The 19,236-nt window shown below is 34.7% G+C and overlaps 1 protein-coding gene across 1 annotated transcript; it reads left to right on the top strand.

Annotated features, from left to right (window-relative positions):
• Positions 1–609: 609 nt before the first annotated feature.
• On the top strand, positions 610–18,168 carry vapal (VAMP (vesicle-associated membrane protein)-associated protein A, like). The gene is made up of 6 exons (XM_032565044.1): positions 610–905; positions 11,144–11,296; positions 12,085–12,188; positions 13,759–13,836; positions 15,515–15,682; positions 17,215–18,168. Exons 1-6 carry the CDS (start codon positions 848–850, stop codon positions 17,377–17,379), a joined length of 726 nt encoding a protein of 241 aa, XP_032420935.1. The 5' UTR covers positions 610–847; the 3' UTR covers positions 17,380–18,168.
• Positions 18,169–19,236: the final 1,068 nt, after the last annotated feature.

Below are 19,236 nucleotides of genomic sequence, written 5' to 3'. Positions count from 1 at the left end.
ATTTTATTTATTTAGTATCACATTTTACTTGTAAAATAGCCCCATGAACAAGATGGTCAGGCTTTTCCATAATGTTCATGAATTGCTAGATCAAGAAAATGTGTTAATTAAATCAATTTAATTTCATGTTTTATGTTTTTATTAGTTGTAATTAGAAAATCAATATAGTTAATAGACATAAATGCTCAAAAACCGGAGTCTGTGTGTAATTAATATATATAATGTTTAATTGAATTGAATTACTGAAATAAATAAAGTTTTCATATTTTTAGTTAATCAATATGACTGTTTTACTTGTAAAGTAGTGGAATTTAATCTATTTTGAGCATTTATTTTATGATACGAGAATGAGATGCAATGGTAAAATGTTCCAATAAAATCTGATTTTGTTATCAGAGGTCATGACTTAAAACAAAAATGAAAAAAAAAACAACTCATGTTACACCAATATATCTAATTACTATCTAATTACTACCCTACATGCTTTGCAACTTATTTTTCCAAAATCGATGCCAGGTCTTTCCTTTCCTCACAAGCAACGTAAACCACAAACAGACCAAGTGAGACGCATTTAATCTTGTGAGAGTCACATCGGGATATTTGAGCAGTTTTTATCAGATGTTCTAAGTATTTTAGTGTATAACGAGTTTAATGTAATCTCATCAGTTACCGAGCCACGAGGACGCGGCGCAGGGCTGAGCTCCCAGCGTCTTCAAGTATTTCTACCCACATGCTGCTCCGCCGCTAAAACTCCGCCAGTGTTTGACTCACTCCGTGGCAAGGCATCCAGGATTTCCACTTGTCACTCCACGATACCGACAACTAAGTGCATCCCCCTTCAGCTAAAATGTCCAAGTTGGACCAGGTCCTGATCCTCGACCCTCCCTCCGACCTCAGATTTAAAGGTAGGATATTTAATATGTTTTGACATGTAAAGTGTCTTGTGTTTGTGTGTGTTGTTGTTTTTTTATTACACCCTGGAATGATTTGTTTTACGCTGCTTAGCAGGCTAGCGAGCATTCACCGCCATTTTAAGTTAGCTAAGGAAAAAACGACGGGCCTTCACAGCCTCGGACTCTAGTGACGTGGCTAACCGCCGTAGCGTGCACTTAAACGGGCCTCCACTGATAACCACGTCGCTGGAAATAAACCATCAACAAAGTAGTAACGCTTTGAAGGAACTATTGTGTATCGGATGTCAGAGTTTAAAAAACGGAATTAAAATGAAGACATTGCGTTGTACGTTTGCTGGTGTACATTCAGTTTCTGTTACTATGCAGGTATCACCCAATGTTAGCCTTACAATTATCCAACAGGAGGTGACGAGGATCAACATAAACTTTATTAGCAACACATGTCGTTTAGACTAAGACACTAAACGGAGAAATATCTCCATGTTCAGCTGATAAAGTGGCTGACAGTTGAATGACAAACTTAGCTGACTGCAACATTATACCGTTTTAGTGGCGCTGGGCTAATATTAGATCGTTTCTCCTAAACCTTTAGCTTATAACCGCTCATTGTAAATGTGTTTAACGGAGATATTGTTACCAGAACCCACTCAATGGGTTATAAAACCATCCACCACTTGGGTTGCCAGTGATTGCTTTCCTGACTGTGATAAGGTTCAGTGATGTGTCAGCTAGCCATAGTTAGCTTAGCCTGCTAGCATTACTATACGCTGAAGTTAGCACTAAAGTAAAGGGCTATTTCACTGTTTTAGGGGCATATTTTAATAGATTTCATCTCACGATATAAAATATCTACACTGATCAAATCTTATCTGGGTCATTTTAGTCGGAACAAGTATTCATAAAAATATTTTTGGGGGATTTGTGAAACTTGTTCAGTTTTTTAATACTTTATGTGGCTTCTTGAATCAGCTATTGCTAAAATTCAATGAAACTATGGTTTATTAAATACCAGAGGGAAAATAAATATTATTGTAAATCATGTTAGTCAAGGTTCTTCAAAAAGTTGTTGTGGACAGGAAGGAATTCCTGTAGCAGTCTGTATTACAGTAAGTCTGAAGAAGCCTCTGTCAAGAGACATTGTTGTTGTAAAGCGGTTTCAATTGTCTGTAATTTCCACGATTGTTATTTTTTTGAAGAATCCTTCTTTGGTTTCAGAACCAATTTCTTTATCAGATTGTTTAGCTTATTTACGTTGCTGTTCCTGATGTCACCAGGACAACAAATTATGTCATTATTTGAAGAGATTACATACTGCACAACAAATGTATAGAAAATGCACCATCTTTTTGCAAAAACATTAGGATCTTAGCTTTGTTAAGAAGTGCAGGTGTTTATAAGTCAGTTGGGGATGTGTGAAGCTGAGGACATGTTATGTAAAACACAATTGATACTGTTGTCCTATTTGTGAAAATATAATTTGTCCAATACCAAGTTGTTGCTTTCTTGGCTTTTCAACCACTCATAATTGGGTTTAGCTTTAAACTTAATATAGTCAAATATGCTAAAGTTTGCCTGAAAAACTCAATTGATCAAATATTATATAGTATATAGAAGTGTTTGAAATGAACTCTGTTGCAGTTCGAATGCATATGTGAACGCCATAAGTAAGAAGCGGACTACGATCCAGAGCATTCTGGGTAAAAACAACTAAAACAAACGCGCTAGTCTAGCTAAAATCTAACGCTGCTCGGTTTTTGTTTACATTTTGTGAAGAAGGAAGTCTTCTTCAGAGGTTTCTCTGTCATTTCCTCTCCTTTGGTGAGGAGGGGAGCAGGTTTTTCAAAGTATTTGGTTTGTTTAACACACTGGGGTGTGAAAGAGAACCACACCAGATGAAAATGTAACAAATGTTGCAATTTTCTACCAGATTACCAAGTGTGAAAACACATTAGCTCTGAACCGATTGATGATTCTTAAACACGAGCAGGACCCAGCGACATTTGTAGCCCATTTGTAACTTTGAAGAGCATTAATTTCCCTTTAGAATAAATAAAGTATTTTTGAAATTGAATTGAATGTCTAGTCTGATCTCCACGTTTTGACTCCAGCTTCAGTTAATTGCCTGTGAAACTCCCATAAGTTCGTGAATGGATGGTTGCTGCCTTTTCTTGAATCTTTTCCTACCAAACTTTTTCCTTCCACTCAATGTTTTCTTCTGGACATTTGTTCAGTCAGCAGTCTTTCCTATGATTGAGACTGAAAGATCATTTAGAGACTCAGGGAACATTTCCTTTGTTGTTAATTAGCTTATTAGGAGCTGACACAATGAGTTTCCAGTCTAACGTTTTCACAGTATTATAGTTTTTAAAAAAATGAACTTGGTTATATTTGTGTGTAAAACACTTTGAACTGCCTTGTTGTTGAAATGTGCTATACAAATAAAATTTGATTAATTGAATAAGCAATTAATTAGTTAATCAGATGGCAAATCAAAATGAAGGTTATGATTTCAATTATTTTTCGAAGGGCAAGTTTGTTTAGAGACTTCATAATTCATTTTATTTATATTTTCGGTTGTGTGTGGTTTTAATTTCAGTTTTGTTTTTATTTTGGATATTTAAAATGGCATTATTTACACAATTACAGTTCATTGGTCTTGGGGAGAGAAAACTTGCATTACTATGGTATAGTGAATATTTTACTTAAATGGTTTGGAAGCAACAATATTATTGCTTATCACAATAATTACTGGGACAATTTATCAAACATTATTATGACAGGCCTACTTGTAATCATGATTGTTTTAATCTTTTGTTTAAAAATAAAACATTTTTTAAATCTTTCATACAAAATGTACAGTTTTGGCTTAATTACAGTTCTGAATATGTTGTTGTTTCATCAAATAGGCTTTTTTAGTCTTTATACTCCTGTTAACAAGTAATTGATTCCTAAATTAGTTAACAATTATTTCAATAATCGATTAATCGACTCAGCCCTAACTGTAAAACATCTTGTTTTTTCTGTTTCTGTTTTTGCAGTTTGATTATCTGGTTACCCAAAATGTTGCTAAATAAAAAATTAAAAAGAGATGAAAGCTTTTCCAATGCTAATTTAGGCACACTGGTTCCAACTGGATAGCAACTAGACTGCCTTGTTTTGTTTTTTAAATATTTTGTTGTCTAATGACTAAATTTAGCTGCTTCTCTTGAAGCAATGAAGCTTTCCTTTTCCCAAAACTCTAAAATAGTCATAAGTGTTTCTGTGGCTTTTGGTTTTAAACGCCGTCAGTCTGGGTCTGTTTGGCTTTCAGAAGGCAGCAAAGAGTTAAACCCTAATACCATAAACGAAGGTTTGTGCCTCAGCTAAACCTTATATTGAGAATTAGCCAGCTGACGGAAACATAGAGCATAATCTCATAAAGGACCGCCATATTTCACCCTGTTTAAGAAATCCAGCTTTAATTCGACTTATTCTGATAACTGATCGGTCACAGGGTTTTATTTTTCTCATCAGATCAACCTTTCACTGTAAATTTAAATGGATGAAGGCCTAAATTGCATTGGCATGACATAGAAATTTGTATGCTTTTTTTTAATTTCTTTTAAATACCATCCTGTCAAACTATCTTGCATGTAAGGAAGTAGGGCTAAAAAGCAGAAGTTTGGGTCTTTAAAGTTGCTCTTAATGGATTAATGAGTGGGAGAAATGTAATCTGCATGTTCTACCAGAGTAGAAAAAGTTATAATCTTCTTCTATGGTGCATTGGCGCATCCTCACTGTGTGTGAGTCAAATGTTGTGGATGATTTAGTGGATCTTTAGTGGATGCCAGAAGCATCCCTTCTGGCATTGTGTAACCCGACTATGAACCAACTCCAATTAAATTATTTAGCTGCCGTAATCTAATTCAAATTCAAACAGTAAATTGAAAACAAAACATCATCTAGAGTTCCTTTTTTTTTTTTCTTTATTTGGGTAGCATGGATGAAAATGAAACGATTCTTGTCGGACGTTGAGGAGCAGCATTAGAAACTATCCATGTCGTCGTCTTCTTCTTCTGCTGTTACAGAGGCCGAGCTAAATTGGTCTGTGTGTATGTGAGACCTGGACTGTTTTTGGAGGCTCTCTTGGGATTCCTCCAGCAAAGCAACCAGGGCAGCCCTCCTCTCCTTGGCTGGTATTTTTAGACTAGGACGGGCCTGGGGACCCTAAGCCCAGCGTACTTGCAGAGAGATGGGAAAACATGGAGCTGGCAGTGGTTTGAGGAAGAGGTGGCATCTTTCAGAACTACGGTAGTTTATTTTATGCTTACAGTGTATAAAACGCAGCGACTGTTCTTTTAGTCTTAATTCTACTTAATGGATCTTTGTACAAGCTTCCATCCAATGGGTTAGGAACTGACTTTAAAGAGGAACTTATTATTCAAAATTCACTTTTTTGCATGTTTTTATACTTCCGTTTGGGTTGTGTATTTCTTCTAAAAGCTTAAGAACAAAAAAACATCCAACCATTTTCTGGCAATAAGCTAACGATTTTTTCGATGTCTGGAAAGTGAGCCATTTCAAAAACCTCCTGATAAGTTAGAACCAACAGGCTCCGTGTCGTTACCTAGCAACCCCAGCCGAGTTCCGCCCTTCACCTAGCAACCCCAGCCGAGTTCCGCCAGTCACCTAGCAACCGCTTAAAATCTTAAGCGGAGCTCCAGCACGTTTGGTCAGCTGGTTTTACCATACAAACGCTGCTGGAAAGGACAAGTATTTTGTTGATGACTTAACTTCTAGAGATACAGACACGTGTTAAGGAAAGCCATTACCATGGAAATAGATGTAAATCCTATATGATTCAGCTCCCACCTGTCACCTAAAGTCTCCACTTCCACACAGATGACTACTTCAGACTTGTAGCGATAGCTTAGCAGAATTTCAGAACCGCCTGCACATTATTGACATCACGCCGCTTTCAAAGAGTGTGGGAAATTTAAATATTGTCATAGAATCAAATATTTTAAACAAAAACTATAAATAAAGGCGCACACAATATCAGATTTTTAATTGAATTATTATTTATTGATACACATTTACGATTGAGAAAAATAGTAAAAATAATCCTAACAATATGGCAGTTTTTCAACATCATTAATTGGAATTTCTTGTAACAAAAGTGACAAAATTTTGCTAGATGATAAATTGCTCCAAAGTTTAGTGCGATAAACGATAATATTGTTTGAGACCATTTAAAAATAATATAATGGCATAATAATTCAAGAACACATTCTGAAAGCTGAATAAACTTTAAATTCTAATGAGCATTTTTACTAGAACTGGAAGACATTTTAAATACCCAAATTAAACAAAACAACAGGAAAATTATTAATTATGAAATCTCAAACAAAATTATCCTTCCAAAAATGGCCTGTTGAGACAAAAACACCAAACTGAAGACTTTTACCATCCAATTTTTGGTAGAAAGATGGAGAAAAGAGAAAAATTATAAATCAATCCTATGGAAATTATTGAGCTGGTTTTAATTTATCATGCTATTAATTGACTTATTGCTTATTTCGACAGGTCTATGTTAAGAGTAAGTCAAAATCTTAAATAATTGTTCATTATAAATTATGCCCAGCACTATAACAGAGGCATAACACTGGAAATATTTAAATGATCAGAAATGTCTTTCACAAAGTTCCCAGTAACTTTTTCACCTGGTTAATCTATTTTGACCTGGATAATCTGTTTTTACACTGGCAAACGCAGTGGAAACGAGGTTTTAAAAGATATGCAGAAACCCGTCCAGGTTACTGGAAAAGTTTCCTGGAGTGGAAACGCTCTTTAAGTCTGGATTTTTTAAAATTTTTATGTCTTGAAGATGATTATCTCTGTTATTCTCGGGTCATAAAACACGTTCTTTGTCTTTGTTTGTTTTTCTTAATTTGGACCAATATCTTGCCCTTTCCCATATGACGGTAATAAAATTAGCGACTCTCCTCGTTCCAACAGTTAAAGTTCAGTTACTCGTTAGCTGACAGCGATTAATGATATCAGTAGTTTTCCATTAAAATGTTTCACCTGTGCGTTCACCAACAATCACTAAGACTGAATTTATGGCTTCACAACAACAAGATGAGATAGATTGACTTTAAGGAAGTTACTCTTATTTATAAAGATAGCTGCAGCTGCACATACTAAAGCTCTGGAAGGACGAACTGAACAACACGTCTGTTTTGAGGTTTTTCAAGTTTAAAGGAATGTTTTTTATGCTGCACCTGTCTGAAACAATTCCCCAGTCATGAGTGTAACTGCGTTTAGCTAGGTGGAGTCAGGCAGTCATGCAGCGCTGCTTATCTCTCTTAGCTTCATTCACTCCTTTATGTGTAACAGTGGAGTTTGCTTAACAACAGAGTATTTGATTATAGCTTTCATTTTTTTTGTTTCTTAAAGAGCATTCCTTTGGTATTTTTAAGATTTTATTTATAGTAATCCACATAATATGGTTTAAAATGAATGAAATCTTTTAACATGGCGAGTTATTTTAATCCAAAATTGACATTAATCTTTGTACTAGAGCTGAAATTATTAATTTTGTAGCAAAAAGACTAATTAATGGAAATAAACAACTAACTTAATGATCAGTTAATTTGTAACTGGAGTATAGAGACTCAAAAAATACAAAAAAAGTTGAAAGAACACACCAAGATAAAACTGTAAAAAAAATTACATTTTACATTTAAGATAAAAAAAACAACTTAACCTGTAAAAATGTTCAGCCCAGAGCTCCTCAGTTGGTTCCAACTTTACAAAAAAACAAAACAGATCGTATTAATCATCTTTTGCTATCTGATTAATCGGCTAATAAAAGAAATAATCACCAGATCAGCGCTACACTATTGATAAGCTGATGCAGTGTAGTGTTCATCCTGTTATTGCATTTTAGGAAACAAAATGTTTTGTTTAAAAAGATAATTTAGTTGTTTTATTTGCATATTTTATTATATTTCTAATGTATAAAAAGGCTCAAGAAGATAAATGAAAAATCAGCAAAAGGTGCCAATTAATTGTCAGAATAATCGATTACTAAAACAATCTTGAGTTGGTAGTTAAATTAGATTGTGAGAGACAGAATTAATTGTTTCTGAGATTATGGAATAAACATTTTATTGGATTGTGACGTGGTGCCTTTCAGTGGTAAAGCCTTCTTTATAAGTTCATAATTTTATTTTTCAGCTATTGTTTACCCCTTGCTTTTTCTGGCGCAGAATTACGACGCATGTCTCACATTAGTGACGTAAACGTTGATAAAATCCGACATTCAGACGCTTTGAAAACAAGCAGAGCCGTATCTGATTTAGTACCAGATGTAGAAGTGGCTCAATTTTAGTTTGTTTTTGGGTGAAAAGATTGAAATTGGGTCGCTTAGACTGCCATAAAAAATCTGATATGGGTCATATTTAGGCAAAGAAATTGGACTTAGGTCTCATTTTCTCAAGTTTCTTCTCATCACATACTTCTTTGCTGTAGCTCCTAGCTCCAGATTGTCTGAAAGTGGAAATGTAAGTCTTCTGGAAAATTAAATAAAGCTGTTTTAGAACTTAATTCTTTTAACCAAAGTTATTTAAGAGCAACATCTTGTTCTCTGCAGTCAAAATATTACCAGGTGTGAGATGAGAACAGTATGGACTCCCAGATTAATCTTGTTCCTGAAGACTCGGTTCCATTTGTTAGGGCTGAAACCTGGGCTGAGAAGTAAATGGTCAATTAAAGTAAGGGCTGCAACCTGCACAATTTGCCTGTAGATAACTTTCATTGCTGTATCCAAACCTTTGCCCTCCACATAAACCCCTATTTTTCAATTTCAAACAAGATTTGGGTGGTTTGAAAATATTTCAGGATGTAAAATCAAAGGCTTTCCCCCAACCCAGTTACCATGCTGTCATAAGACGCACTTTCTGTGCAGTCTCCCAAGCTAATTGGCACAGATTGAGTTTGTTGTACCCCTGACTTGGCGACCACTTGTGTTTTTGACATGGCATTGATGATGAAAGCAGCTTGTTCTGACCCTGGTTAAGGCTCTAATTTGAAGCCAGCGCTGTCACAAGATGGAGATCTGTTGCATAACGACGCATCCCCTGATAAAAGACCCTACGGGGGGAAGGACTCTTGTTTCCAATATCATCATGGGATGTCGATATGAAATTATTTTTCTGGGAGGGGGCTGACAGTAATTGATTCAGGTGGTTTGTTGGATCTCATCTGCAGGAAGTCGTCGCTGTTTATCAATCTGTGCTCAACCTATAACCTACTTGATTAAAAGGTGTATACAGGACAGATTTTATATGTTACACAAAGTACTGCATAAATGTGGATGTTGACTAAAGAATGAAATCAAAAAAAGTTTGGCATCTATTTGAGGCATGTCTGCACCAACTATGAAATTTGAAATGTCTGCAATTTATTTTCCAAAAGAGTTGAAACAAAGACATTTTCACACCTGTTAGTCCTGTAGACTTGGTTCTATTGGGGACTAAAGTTGCAACATTTGTTATATTTTCAGATGGTGTGGTGTCAAATTAACCAAACTAATTGAAAAACCTGTTCCCCTCCTCACCTGTGGTGGCGCTGCACCGGTAACTACTCAGTAAAGCGACACAAAACCTCTGAAGAAGACACTCAGGGGAACTTCCTTCTTCACGAAAAGCAAACAAAAATGAAGTAGCTTTAGATTTCAGCGATTGTATGATTTGTTTTTTGTAAACCACAAACCATTTGTCCCACTAGCGCCAGATACACGCGTTTGTTTTGTTTCCATGTACCCAGAATGCCCTGCGCTAAAGTTCGCTTCATGTTTCTGAAGTGGTGTCCGGTCGGTTTGCATTCACATATGCCTTTGAACCGCACCAGAGTTCACTTCAATCAAAGGTTTTTTAGGAGGACCAGAGTTTGCTTTTTTGGTTCGGTTGTGCATTCACACCTCTCCAAACGAACTGGACTTTCTAGACAAACGAACCAGAGCTAGATTAAAATGAATTAAACATGGTTGGTGTGAATGAACCCTGAGTCATGTTCTGTAAAGTGTTTTATTTTTCCAAGTCTTTCCACAGAATCTCAATCGAATCTTGGGCCATTCGAACATATTTCATTGCATCTCTCGCTTCAATTTAATTCATGAAGGCATGGAGGGTCTGAATACAAATACATGTAAAACATTTTACATTTAAATTTGTAAAAGTTTGGAAAACCATTGTATTTTCCTCGTATTTCATATTTTAAAACCACTTTAAATTGGTCTGTCATATAAAGTCACAATTAGGGCTGGAGAACATGGCTGAAAAATGTGTCACAATGTAAGCTTTTCATACCAGTCATCAATAATTATTGATTTGTTTTTTGTTTTAAATATCGCCAAACTGGTGATGTGACTTTTCCTGTTTTATCCACAGTTTCACTCTATGGTGTTTATTTTTAAGTAGTTATGAGGCACAGTGGTGAAACCTGAAACTGCGCAAGTTACTCAACAGGTTGTTGCTAGGTAACCAAAGAATGAGTGAGTTGCTAGGTAACCAAAGAGTGAGTTAGTCAGTTGAGTCAGTGTTTCCTTTGCCTACATTTCCCAGAATGCTGAATCTACTGATATTTATCATATGTATATCGCAATATATATATATATATATATATATATGTATATACCGTATATATACAGTATATGTGTGTGTGTGTGTCCAATAAATCTATTAGTTTGTGGTTATAACTTTTTAAAAATGTGGAAAAACTTTGGTGTTTCTGCATCATGTTTTTGTGTGATTTGAGTCTCGTTTAATATCACCAGCATTAAACAAACAATTGTCTTTTTCTTTATTTAGTTTCAATCCTTCTAGTTCTCTTTCTTTTTATTTATTTAATCAACTCTAATGCTAGACGCTGCAGTCTAGCTTCAACTTAACAAGCCGGCTATTCAATAAGGCCTTCTGATCGTGTCTGTCTAATTGAGTTGCTTTTTTCTATTTTTCTGTTAATCTTTTTAAAGTCTCTTTTGAACCTCGAAACCAAACACTGCAGGCCTTTATTTGTGTCGGTTACGATCTTGAAATAAAGTGAATGATTTGCTTTCAGTTGACTTTGTGGAACGTTGTACATGTTTCGCAATTTAACGTATGTGCAGATTGCTTTTGTCGGGTGTGTGTTGCATTGAATACAGAACTAGAACCTGTGTGTGTGTGTTGCTCTGTGTGTATCAGGTCCGTTCACAGATGTAGTCACCGCTAACCTCAAACTGAAGAACCCATCTGATAGACGAGTATGTTTCAAAGTGAAGACGACGGCGCCTCGCAGGTACTGCGTACGGCCAAACAGCGGCGTCATCGACCCAGGTGCAGCTGTCAACATCTCTGGTAAGAAACTAAAATATATTTCTGCCGTTGAAAAATGACTTTTGTGTGTTTTCCTTCCAAAAACTTCTGGTTTACTCTTGTTCAGTCCAGTCGTTGTGCCCAACCTTGATGACACTTTGTTTACTAGAATACTACAGGTTACAAATTATCCCTTATTTTTGGATAAATGAAAAAACAAATGTGCATTCTTGTCCATTCAGTGTGTATTGTATAGATTCAATTGAAACCATAGTATAGTTCAGTTTAATTTAGCATTTAAGCCCAAAAGTTATTCAAGGAAGCTCAGTTGATGACGGTAAATCATTTATTGCAATTTTTCATCCTGAGCAAGCATGTGGCGAAGGTAGAAATTAATTTAAATGGGAGGAAAACTCAAAACACAAGGAAATTATTGAAGTACTGAACAGATTAATCACGACTAATTCAATTAATTGTGATTAATCAATTAGTAAAATAACTGTCAACTAATTTAGTAATCAATTAATCCTTAATTGGAGTATGCAAACTAAAAAGTAATGTGCTCAAACAACAATATATTCAACGTAGTAATTAATCTAAAACTGTACAAAACGTATATAAATTTTGCATTTAAAATTAAATTCAGGATTTGTCTTTAAATAAGTCCAATCCAGAGCTCATCAAGCGACAGCTTCTGTTTTTAGCGTCTCTGATTGTTCCTTAGTTTGAAGCATTCGCTCAGTGTTTTCAAGTTTATATTTAATATTCTTTTATTTTTGTAGTTTATTTTTATTTTTATCTATTTATACAATAAAATCTCTTTTTTTCAGTTATGCTACAACCCTTTGACTACGATCCCAATGAAAAAAGTAAACACAAATTTATGGTTCAGACGATTTTCATCCCATCAAATGTTTCTGACAATGACACCGTGGTAAGTATTTATTAGTTTTTTTATTTCATTTTCAGTGTAATGTTTCCAGTGTGTTTAAATATCAAATATAATTCTGATTATTGGATCAGACTTGGAATTTAAAGTTTCATCCTTTGACTTTGGAGCAAATTTTTACTGTTTATTGTTAAAATTGTTTATTGTTAAAAATGTATGGTTCTTTTGAACACATTTCCACCAACTCTTACATTTAACATATTAAATCTAGGCTTAAATCAAATTTTTAATGAGTTAATTAATTCAAAATAATCTAAATAAATACTATAAATAAATGCTCCATCAAATAATTAAATGTTCCCATTAAATTAAATAAAATGTAAAGAAAATGTTAATATGCGAAGGCTACTTTTGTTGTATGTATTTATTTCAGTGTTTATTTATTTTATCATCTTGTTTTATTTTCTAAAGATATTTTAATTATTTCAAGGACTTTTATTTTCTGTGTTTTTATTTCAGGTTCTGTATTTCTCATTTTCAAATGAAGGGCCAGAGTTTCCTTAGTTGGAGCGACTTTTTTCCTTAAATTTATTGAACACATGTAACAAAACGTATCTCAAACATAGTGAAAGAAATTGCTAAAATATTAAACATTCAGAAATTTGCCCAAACAAATTGGCAGCATTTATTTTTTTCTTAAATATTGGTCAGTTAGTTCCAGTTTTATTAAGACTTTACTGTCAATCATGCAGAACTAAATAAAAAAATGAATAAAACCATGACAAAATAGGCTTCCCAAAATAAACCAAATCATATTTATTTGGTTTTATTTAATGGGGAAATTATTTATTTGGTGGAGTATTTAATAATAATATTTAATTTTGAATTAAATGGCTTACCATACTTGGTAATAAACAGAGAGATAGTTTTTCTGGCTGAAAGAGAAGCTATTTTGTACATCTTATGATTAAAATTTTCATATTTTGGCTCATTATTTCTCTTTATATTACTACTATTGTTATGTTTGATTGTTTTTATGGGTGTTTTTAAAATCTGGTTTATGTAATTACATAAGTAATGTTGAACAAATTACATGAAATAAGTCAAATCTATACCTATCAAATTTATGAGTAGGATCAATACATTTGTACATTTATATTCAGCAATAAATTTTTAAAAATTGTTTATGTGGGGAATTGCATTCAAATATTTTTTCTTATATTATTCAACTCTCTAGATTGCTTTAAAAACAAAAAAAATATTAAAAGTAAAATGTATTTTTAGTAGTTTCTTGGGTAAAGTCTAGATTTTTAGTTTAGATGTCCCGCATTTGTCCACCAGGGGGCAGCAGACGCTTAGCAACACAACTAAACAAGCTTTTATTCTTTCTTTTTAAATATGAGCCATTACTGTTTACATATTTAGGAGAGTAAGGCCAATGCTGCATCAGTTTAGCAGATAAAAGATTCATGTTGTGAGTTTTTATTGGGTTTCAAGGTTTGAGATTACATTTACGTTTGTTTGTTTGTTTGTTTGTTTGTGTGTGGATGGAGGGGAAAATAAATCTGTCTGGATGCAGTTTGAGTTAATGAATGACGTGTTTCTGATCCGTCAGTGGAAAGATGCAAAACCCGAAGATCTCATGGATTCCAAGCTGAGATGCGTCTTCGAGTTGCCCTCTGAAAACGAAGTGGTGAGAGATTTTTTGATTGAGAATTTTTGTTTTCATTCACATTTTTCTGACCAACAGAAACACATAAAGGTGTGTCGCACACACTCATTCACTTTTACATCTTAAAGTTTCACAGGAACAAAAACTACTGGACGTGTTTTACTAGCTTTTCACAAAGAGAAAGAGAAAATGGTTTTGCTTTATATTTTTTTCTTAAAAATGATAAAATATTAGATATATATGAAAAGATACAAGTAGTCTTTGAATGTTTTTATATTCTTGAGTCATTTAACATTTGAAAGAAGTTTTAATTTGACTCTTTCGATCGTAAAAGTTGCAGACAACTGGATCAAAGTCGAAGCATATTTGTATTACTATCGTAATAAATCCTAATAAACTAAACTAATACTGTAATATCTCAGAATATTTTTGCAAGCTGCTTTAACGATTAATCAATAATTGAAGTAATTGTCAACTAATTTAATAATCGATTAATTGTTAACTGGACTATGCAGATTAAAAAGAAGTTTTAAAAAAGCAAATTCAGTGCAATAATTAAGAGTAAAATGTACTAAATTTATTAAAATTTTGCATTTAATATAAAAACGTTTTAGTCTGTAAATATATTTTGGTCAAACGTGACGCAGTTTTGGCTTCCTTTAGTCAGATTCACTAAAGGAATGTTATGTTGTTGCATTTTAGGCAATAAAATATTTATTTTCCTCTCTAAAAAAATGAATTTGTTTACTTGCATTTTTTTATAGCATTTCTAATATTGTGTAGGATGTTAAATTAAAAATCTGTAGAATATTCAAAATATTTTCATTAAATTAATTGATTAATTGTTGCCAGAGTTGGGTAGTAACTAGTTACATTTACTCAACTACATTTACCTGAGTAACATTCTGAAAAAATTTACATTTAGAAGTACTTTTACTGCGCTGTGCTTTTCACTTTTATTTGAGTGATTTTATGAAGTATTTTCACTCTTACTTAAGTAAAATTTCTGGATTTTTTACACAATGAATGGGAAACAAACATATTTTAACCAAAGATTCTCCAGACACACACCTGAAGTTTTTGTTAAAGTTTTATAAGTTTTTTGTTGAAAGAAACATTTATTTTGTCTGATTTTATTTTTTTTGCCTATATGAATTATTGTCATTTTGGTCTTTAAAATACCACAATTTCCACTTATATTTACATTTTGGTTGGTCTGAATATGTAATTTTTAAATATTAAATGACTGCTAATTTGATCTGTACCTGAGTAAACTTTTTACCAAATACTTTTTTAATTTCTTGGAAGGCTACTTTTTACTTTTACTTGAGTACTTTTATTATGAAGTAGTGCTACAGTAAAGTTTTTAAGTACTCTTCCACCTCTGCTTGTTTCAGCCATATTTGTATGTGTAGTCGATTTACATCTGAAAGCCGATTTCAGTTTTATTTACAATAAATAGTTGGATTGTTTAAGCTCTACTCCACAGTAGAGCTGTTTTATTTCTTTGCCCATGTTGTCATCTTGGCCGTCCAACAAACAAAACCACATCAATCGTTACTCTTTTTTTTTTTTTCCAATCAAAGAGAAACTTTGACAAAGCCGCCTTTCTCTGGCGTATCGGTGGGATCTAACGGGTTGAGTCTGGCCATGCTGGATTTCTCCTCAGTCATGCTTTTCCTCCTCCTCTGTGGGGCAGAACGACGTGGAAGTGACGCGAGCGGCCCCGGTGATAAACTCCCTGAAGTCCGAGCCGACGGCTGCAGCTGCCGTGGGAGACGACATGGAGGTGAAGAAGCTGCTGGAGAAGTGCAAGAGGCTGCAGTCGGACATAAACAAGCTGAGCGAGGAAAACAGGCAACTGAAGGTCAGACATGTTGAAAAGACTTTAAAAAACCTGTTTATAAAGGTTAACCACATACCAAGACAAAGATAAAGTCACAGCTCATTGAGAAGCAGAATAATAAAAGTTCACGCCACAGTTAGTCACTGGGTGGGTCCGTTATGCTAAGAACCTACAGAACCGGCAGCTGGAGATAAAGTCTGTATGCTTTAAAAACTGGCTGAGGATTCAATCTGGAAAAGTTTGTAATTTTCTACAATAAAAAGCGGGAATCCTTTTTATTGCATCATCAGGTTTTAAATGGCAGAGTTTCTGCAGGTTTCACAAACCCACATTTAAGACATTTAATGCCATTCTGGATCAAATTTAAGACCTGTATCATGACTGTAAGTCGTTTCTCCTCTGTTAGCACATTCAACAGCCAGTCCGTGATGTTGATTGACAGCGCTAAGACCCGCCTCCTGGCTCTGATTGGTTGTTTCTAGTCAGTGCTGGGAGAAGGCAGAGGAGCTCAAACGTTTTCAGATTTTCTGTCACACTATACTGTCACAACCTGGTCGGTTTAAACAAATAAGCCCTGCAGCTTTAAGGATGTAATAGTAGAAGTAAACTATTAATAAAGGGATGATGTTCAGCTTCAATGTAATTAGATTCTGCAACAGATAAGTTAATAAAAGTTAATTATTGTGTTTCGACGTTTGGTTGGTTGCTGGTGCTCTAATGCTGCGTTCAGACCGATCGCGATTTGAGTGTCTGGTTTACATCCAGAGTCTATGTGGACGCGTTGAAGCGTTTCAAGTGTTTGACACGTGTTGACCAATCAGAGAGACTCCGCTTCGTGACATAGTGGCCTGTAGTTGTTGTCAGGAGATGCAGGCACTGATGCGGGTTAGCAGGTCGTCATACGGATAGGGTATGACGACCTGAGACGAAAACGGCACTGATGGCGACCCGCGTCACCTCTGAATTATCTGGTAAATTCAAAGATGCCGACGTCCTGTTTATTTCAGTAAATTAAACCAAGACACTCGATATTTCATCCGCCATTGTTGAAAGTAACTGGGAGAGGAAAAAAAGGCAAGAGGTGCGTCAAGCTATTATTTGTTCAATAAAAATTTAACACAAAATGTTAAGCAGAGATTTCCGGGGAGCCTCTGTTATGATTGCAGAAGCTTTTGGTGCCGCTTTCTCAATTGCATCTTCCATTGTTCAGATCTACCCGGGAGAGAGAGAAAAAAAGGCAACAGGCTCCAATGCACGTCGAGCCGTTATCAGCTGTTGCAGTTGTTTATTAAATAAAAATTGAACCCAAATGTTAAGCAAAGACACCTGAGCCTCTGATTACAGAAGCTTTTGGTGTCTCTCTCTCAATTTCATCCGCCATTGTACAAAGAGACGGGCGATGGAAAACAACGGCTCTTCCCAACGCGCGGCACAAGCAAAATATCAAGTGTCAACCTGAAGCGTCGGACGCCTTCGGTCTCTTCGCAGCATTGCGACGCATCAGATCGCGGTTGCTAACGTATTGATGGTTGAGGCTTTGTTGCTTCTTGCAGGACGAGGGAATGAGGATGAGAAAGATGCAGCCGCGCCCAGACCACATGACATCAAACTCGACCAACATCGTCGGCCGAGAAACCAGCGCCGCCTTCCTGCCCTCCCTCCTCGTCGTCATAGCAGCCATTTTCATCGGGTTTTTCTTCGGGAAGTTCATCTTGTAGACTGGTGTCGCGTACGCCGGCCATATCCCTTCGCTCCGGCTCCAAAAAGAAAAAAGAAAACAAACGACGACGACGAGGCCTGGAAGAGCAAGACGTCTTTCTGTTGACTTTGCCATATCATCGGTTGTGTGGCCTACAGTGAACGCATCTGTACAGCTTCATCCAAAGGCGTCGCCTTTTTACAATGTCGCACATTTATTGAGCCCAGAGAGTTCACTTAAAAAAAACCAACAAAATTAATCCCTTTCTTGTTTTTTTTTTTTTCCTTTCAGTTTTTGATTAATGGGTATTAATTTGGTGGGACAATGGAAAGACGGATCACGGAAAAACCGGGAAGCATTGGGAAGAAGCAGTCCAGTTTTTGTTCCTTCCTTTCCTTCTTTCGTTTTTCTCTCTCTTTCTCTGTGTGCTTTTAATAGGAGTTGAAAGAAATGCTAGGCGTCTTGTAAATGTTATTTTAAATCCTTCCAAACAAAAACACGGACAGAACTTCCATTCAAACGTTGCTGGACTGCCTCTGAAGTAAATTTGTTTGTAATTTCTACTTTTTTTTTTTTTGTTGGAATGTTCAGATCCAGCTGAGGAAATCGGTGCCTCGTTATGTGCATTTGTCCTGTCCTTTTCCTCACAATTCAGAATTATTATTATTATATTATTATTATTATTATTAATAAACATTATTCACATTTATTCCTTCTGAGGCAAGTATTGACTGAAATGAGGTTTCCATTTTTAAAACTATCTCCCATGGTATTAATCATTGACCAAATAAAATTGAAAAAAATGTGGTTTTCATAGCCATCTTTTGCTTTTTTCACTTCCAGAAACTTTACTGTTCTTTATAGTTTAGGTACACGTATTTAAAATTAACATTCTTTTAACTTGTCTTGAATGATGGAATATTGGTTCCATTGTACATTTACACCAAAACATTTGGAAATTTTGAGATTAATTTAACTTATTTGCAAGAAAAAACTTCTAAAGTCTCTGAAATTGCTGTGGGAACAACAGCTGAAACTTTTTTGTTTTAAGTATCTGAAAAACTGCCAAGATAGTGACAGTTCAGATATATCTAACAGATATTGTTAGAAATAAAACAGTTTTATTTCTAAGCGGTTATGAAACATTTTTACTGCAGCTAAACCAGTTATTAAATATGTTGAAAATGTGACTGAAAAATTAACACTTTTCTTTACATTTCTACAATTATAACTATTGCAAAAACTAAGTATTTTGTTCCCAAATAAATATTTATTTTAACTATTTAGTCCCAAATTAAATCTTTATTTTCCAAAAGTAGTATCTAATTTTCAAACCAGACCTAAATATTTAGCTTGCTAACTAAATATGTATGTTGCTAGCTAAATATTCAGCAAGAAAGTTAAATGTTTGGGTTGCTAGCTAAATGTTTAGCTTGGTAGCTACGCGCTAAATATTTAGCATTAAAAGCTAAATATTTGACTTACTACATATTTATGCTTCTAATTAAATATTTAGCTCGTAAACAAACGTTTAGCTTCTAGCTAAATTGAGCTGATACCTAAACATTTGGGTTTGAAAAATAAATGTTTGGATATTTAAGAACATTAACATTTATAAATATATGAATAATATGGTGAAAATATGACTGAAAAATTAACACCCAATGTTTTTCTTTATGAAAACCAAATTATTGCTGTTATGTATCTTTACAAAAGCCGATCTTAAAAGTGAAGTTGACATTATGACATTATTTACTTCAAGCACAAACTGAAAGGTTTGGTTTATTTTGCTGTGGGAACATGTTCCAACTAAAGTGACCCAACAGTCCAGAACCAAAGCTCGGGTTCTGCTGATCTTTTCTATCAGATCTGTTGG

This window comes from Xiphophorus hellerii, chromosome 6 (genome assembly GCF_003331165.1).
Source record: "Xiphophorus hellerii strain 12219 chromosome 6, Xiphophorus_hellerii-4.1, whole genome shotgun sequence".
Classification (NCBI taxonomy): Eukaryota; Metazoa; Chordata; class Actinopteri; order Cyprinodontiformes; family Poeciliidae; genus Xiphophorus; species Xiphophorus hellerii.
This window is presented reverse-complemented; position numbering and strand designations above follow the sequence as displayed.

Excerpts from the sequence above, each read along its gene's own strand:
- vapal (XM_032565044.1), top strand. The coding sequence starts at position 848 with ATGTCCAAGTTGGACCAGGTCCTGATCCTCGACCCTCCCTCCGACCTC. Across the intron at positions 12,189-13,758 it reads TTTCTGACAATGACACCGTG|TGGAAAGATGCAAAACCCGA; the intron begins GTAAGTATTTAT and ends CTGATCCGTCAG. Across the intron at positions 15,683-17,214 it reads AGGAAAACAGGCAACTGAAG|GACGAGGGAATGAGGATGAG; the intron begins GTCAGACATGTT and ends TGCTTCTTGCAG.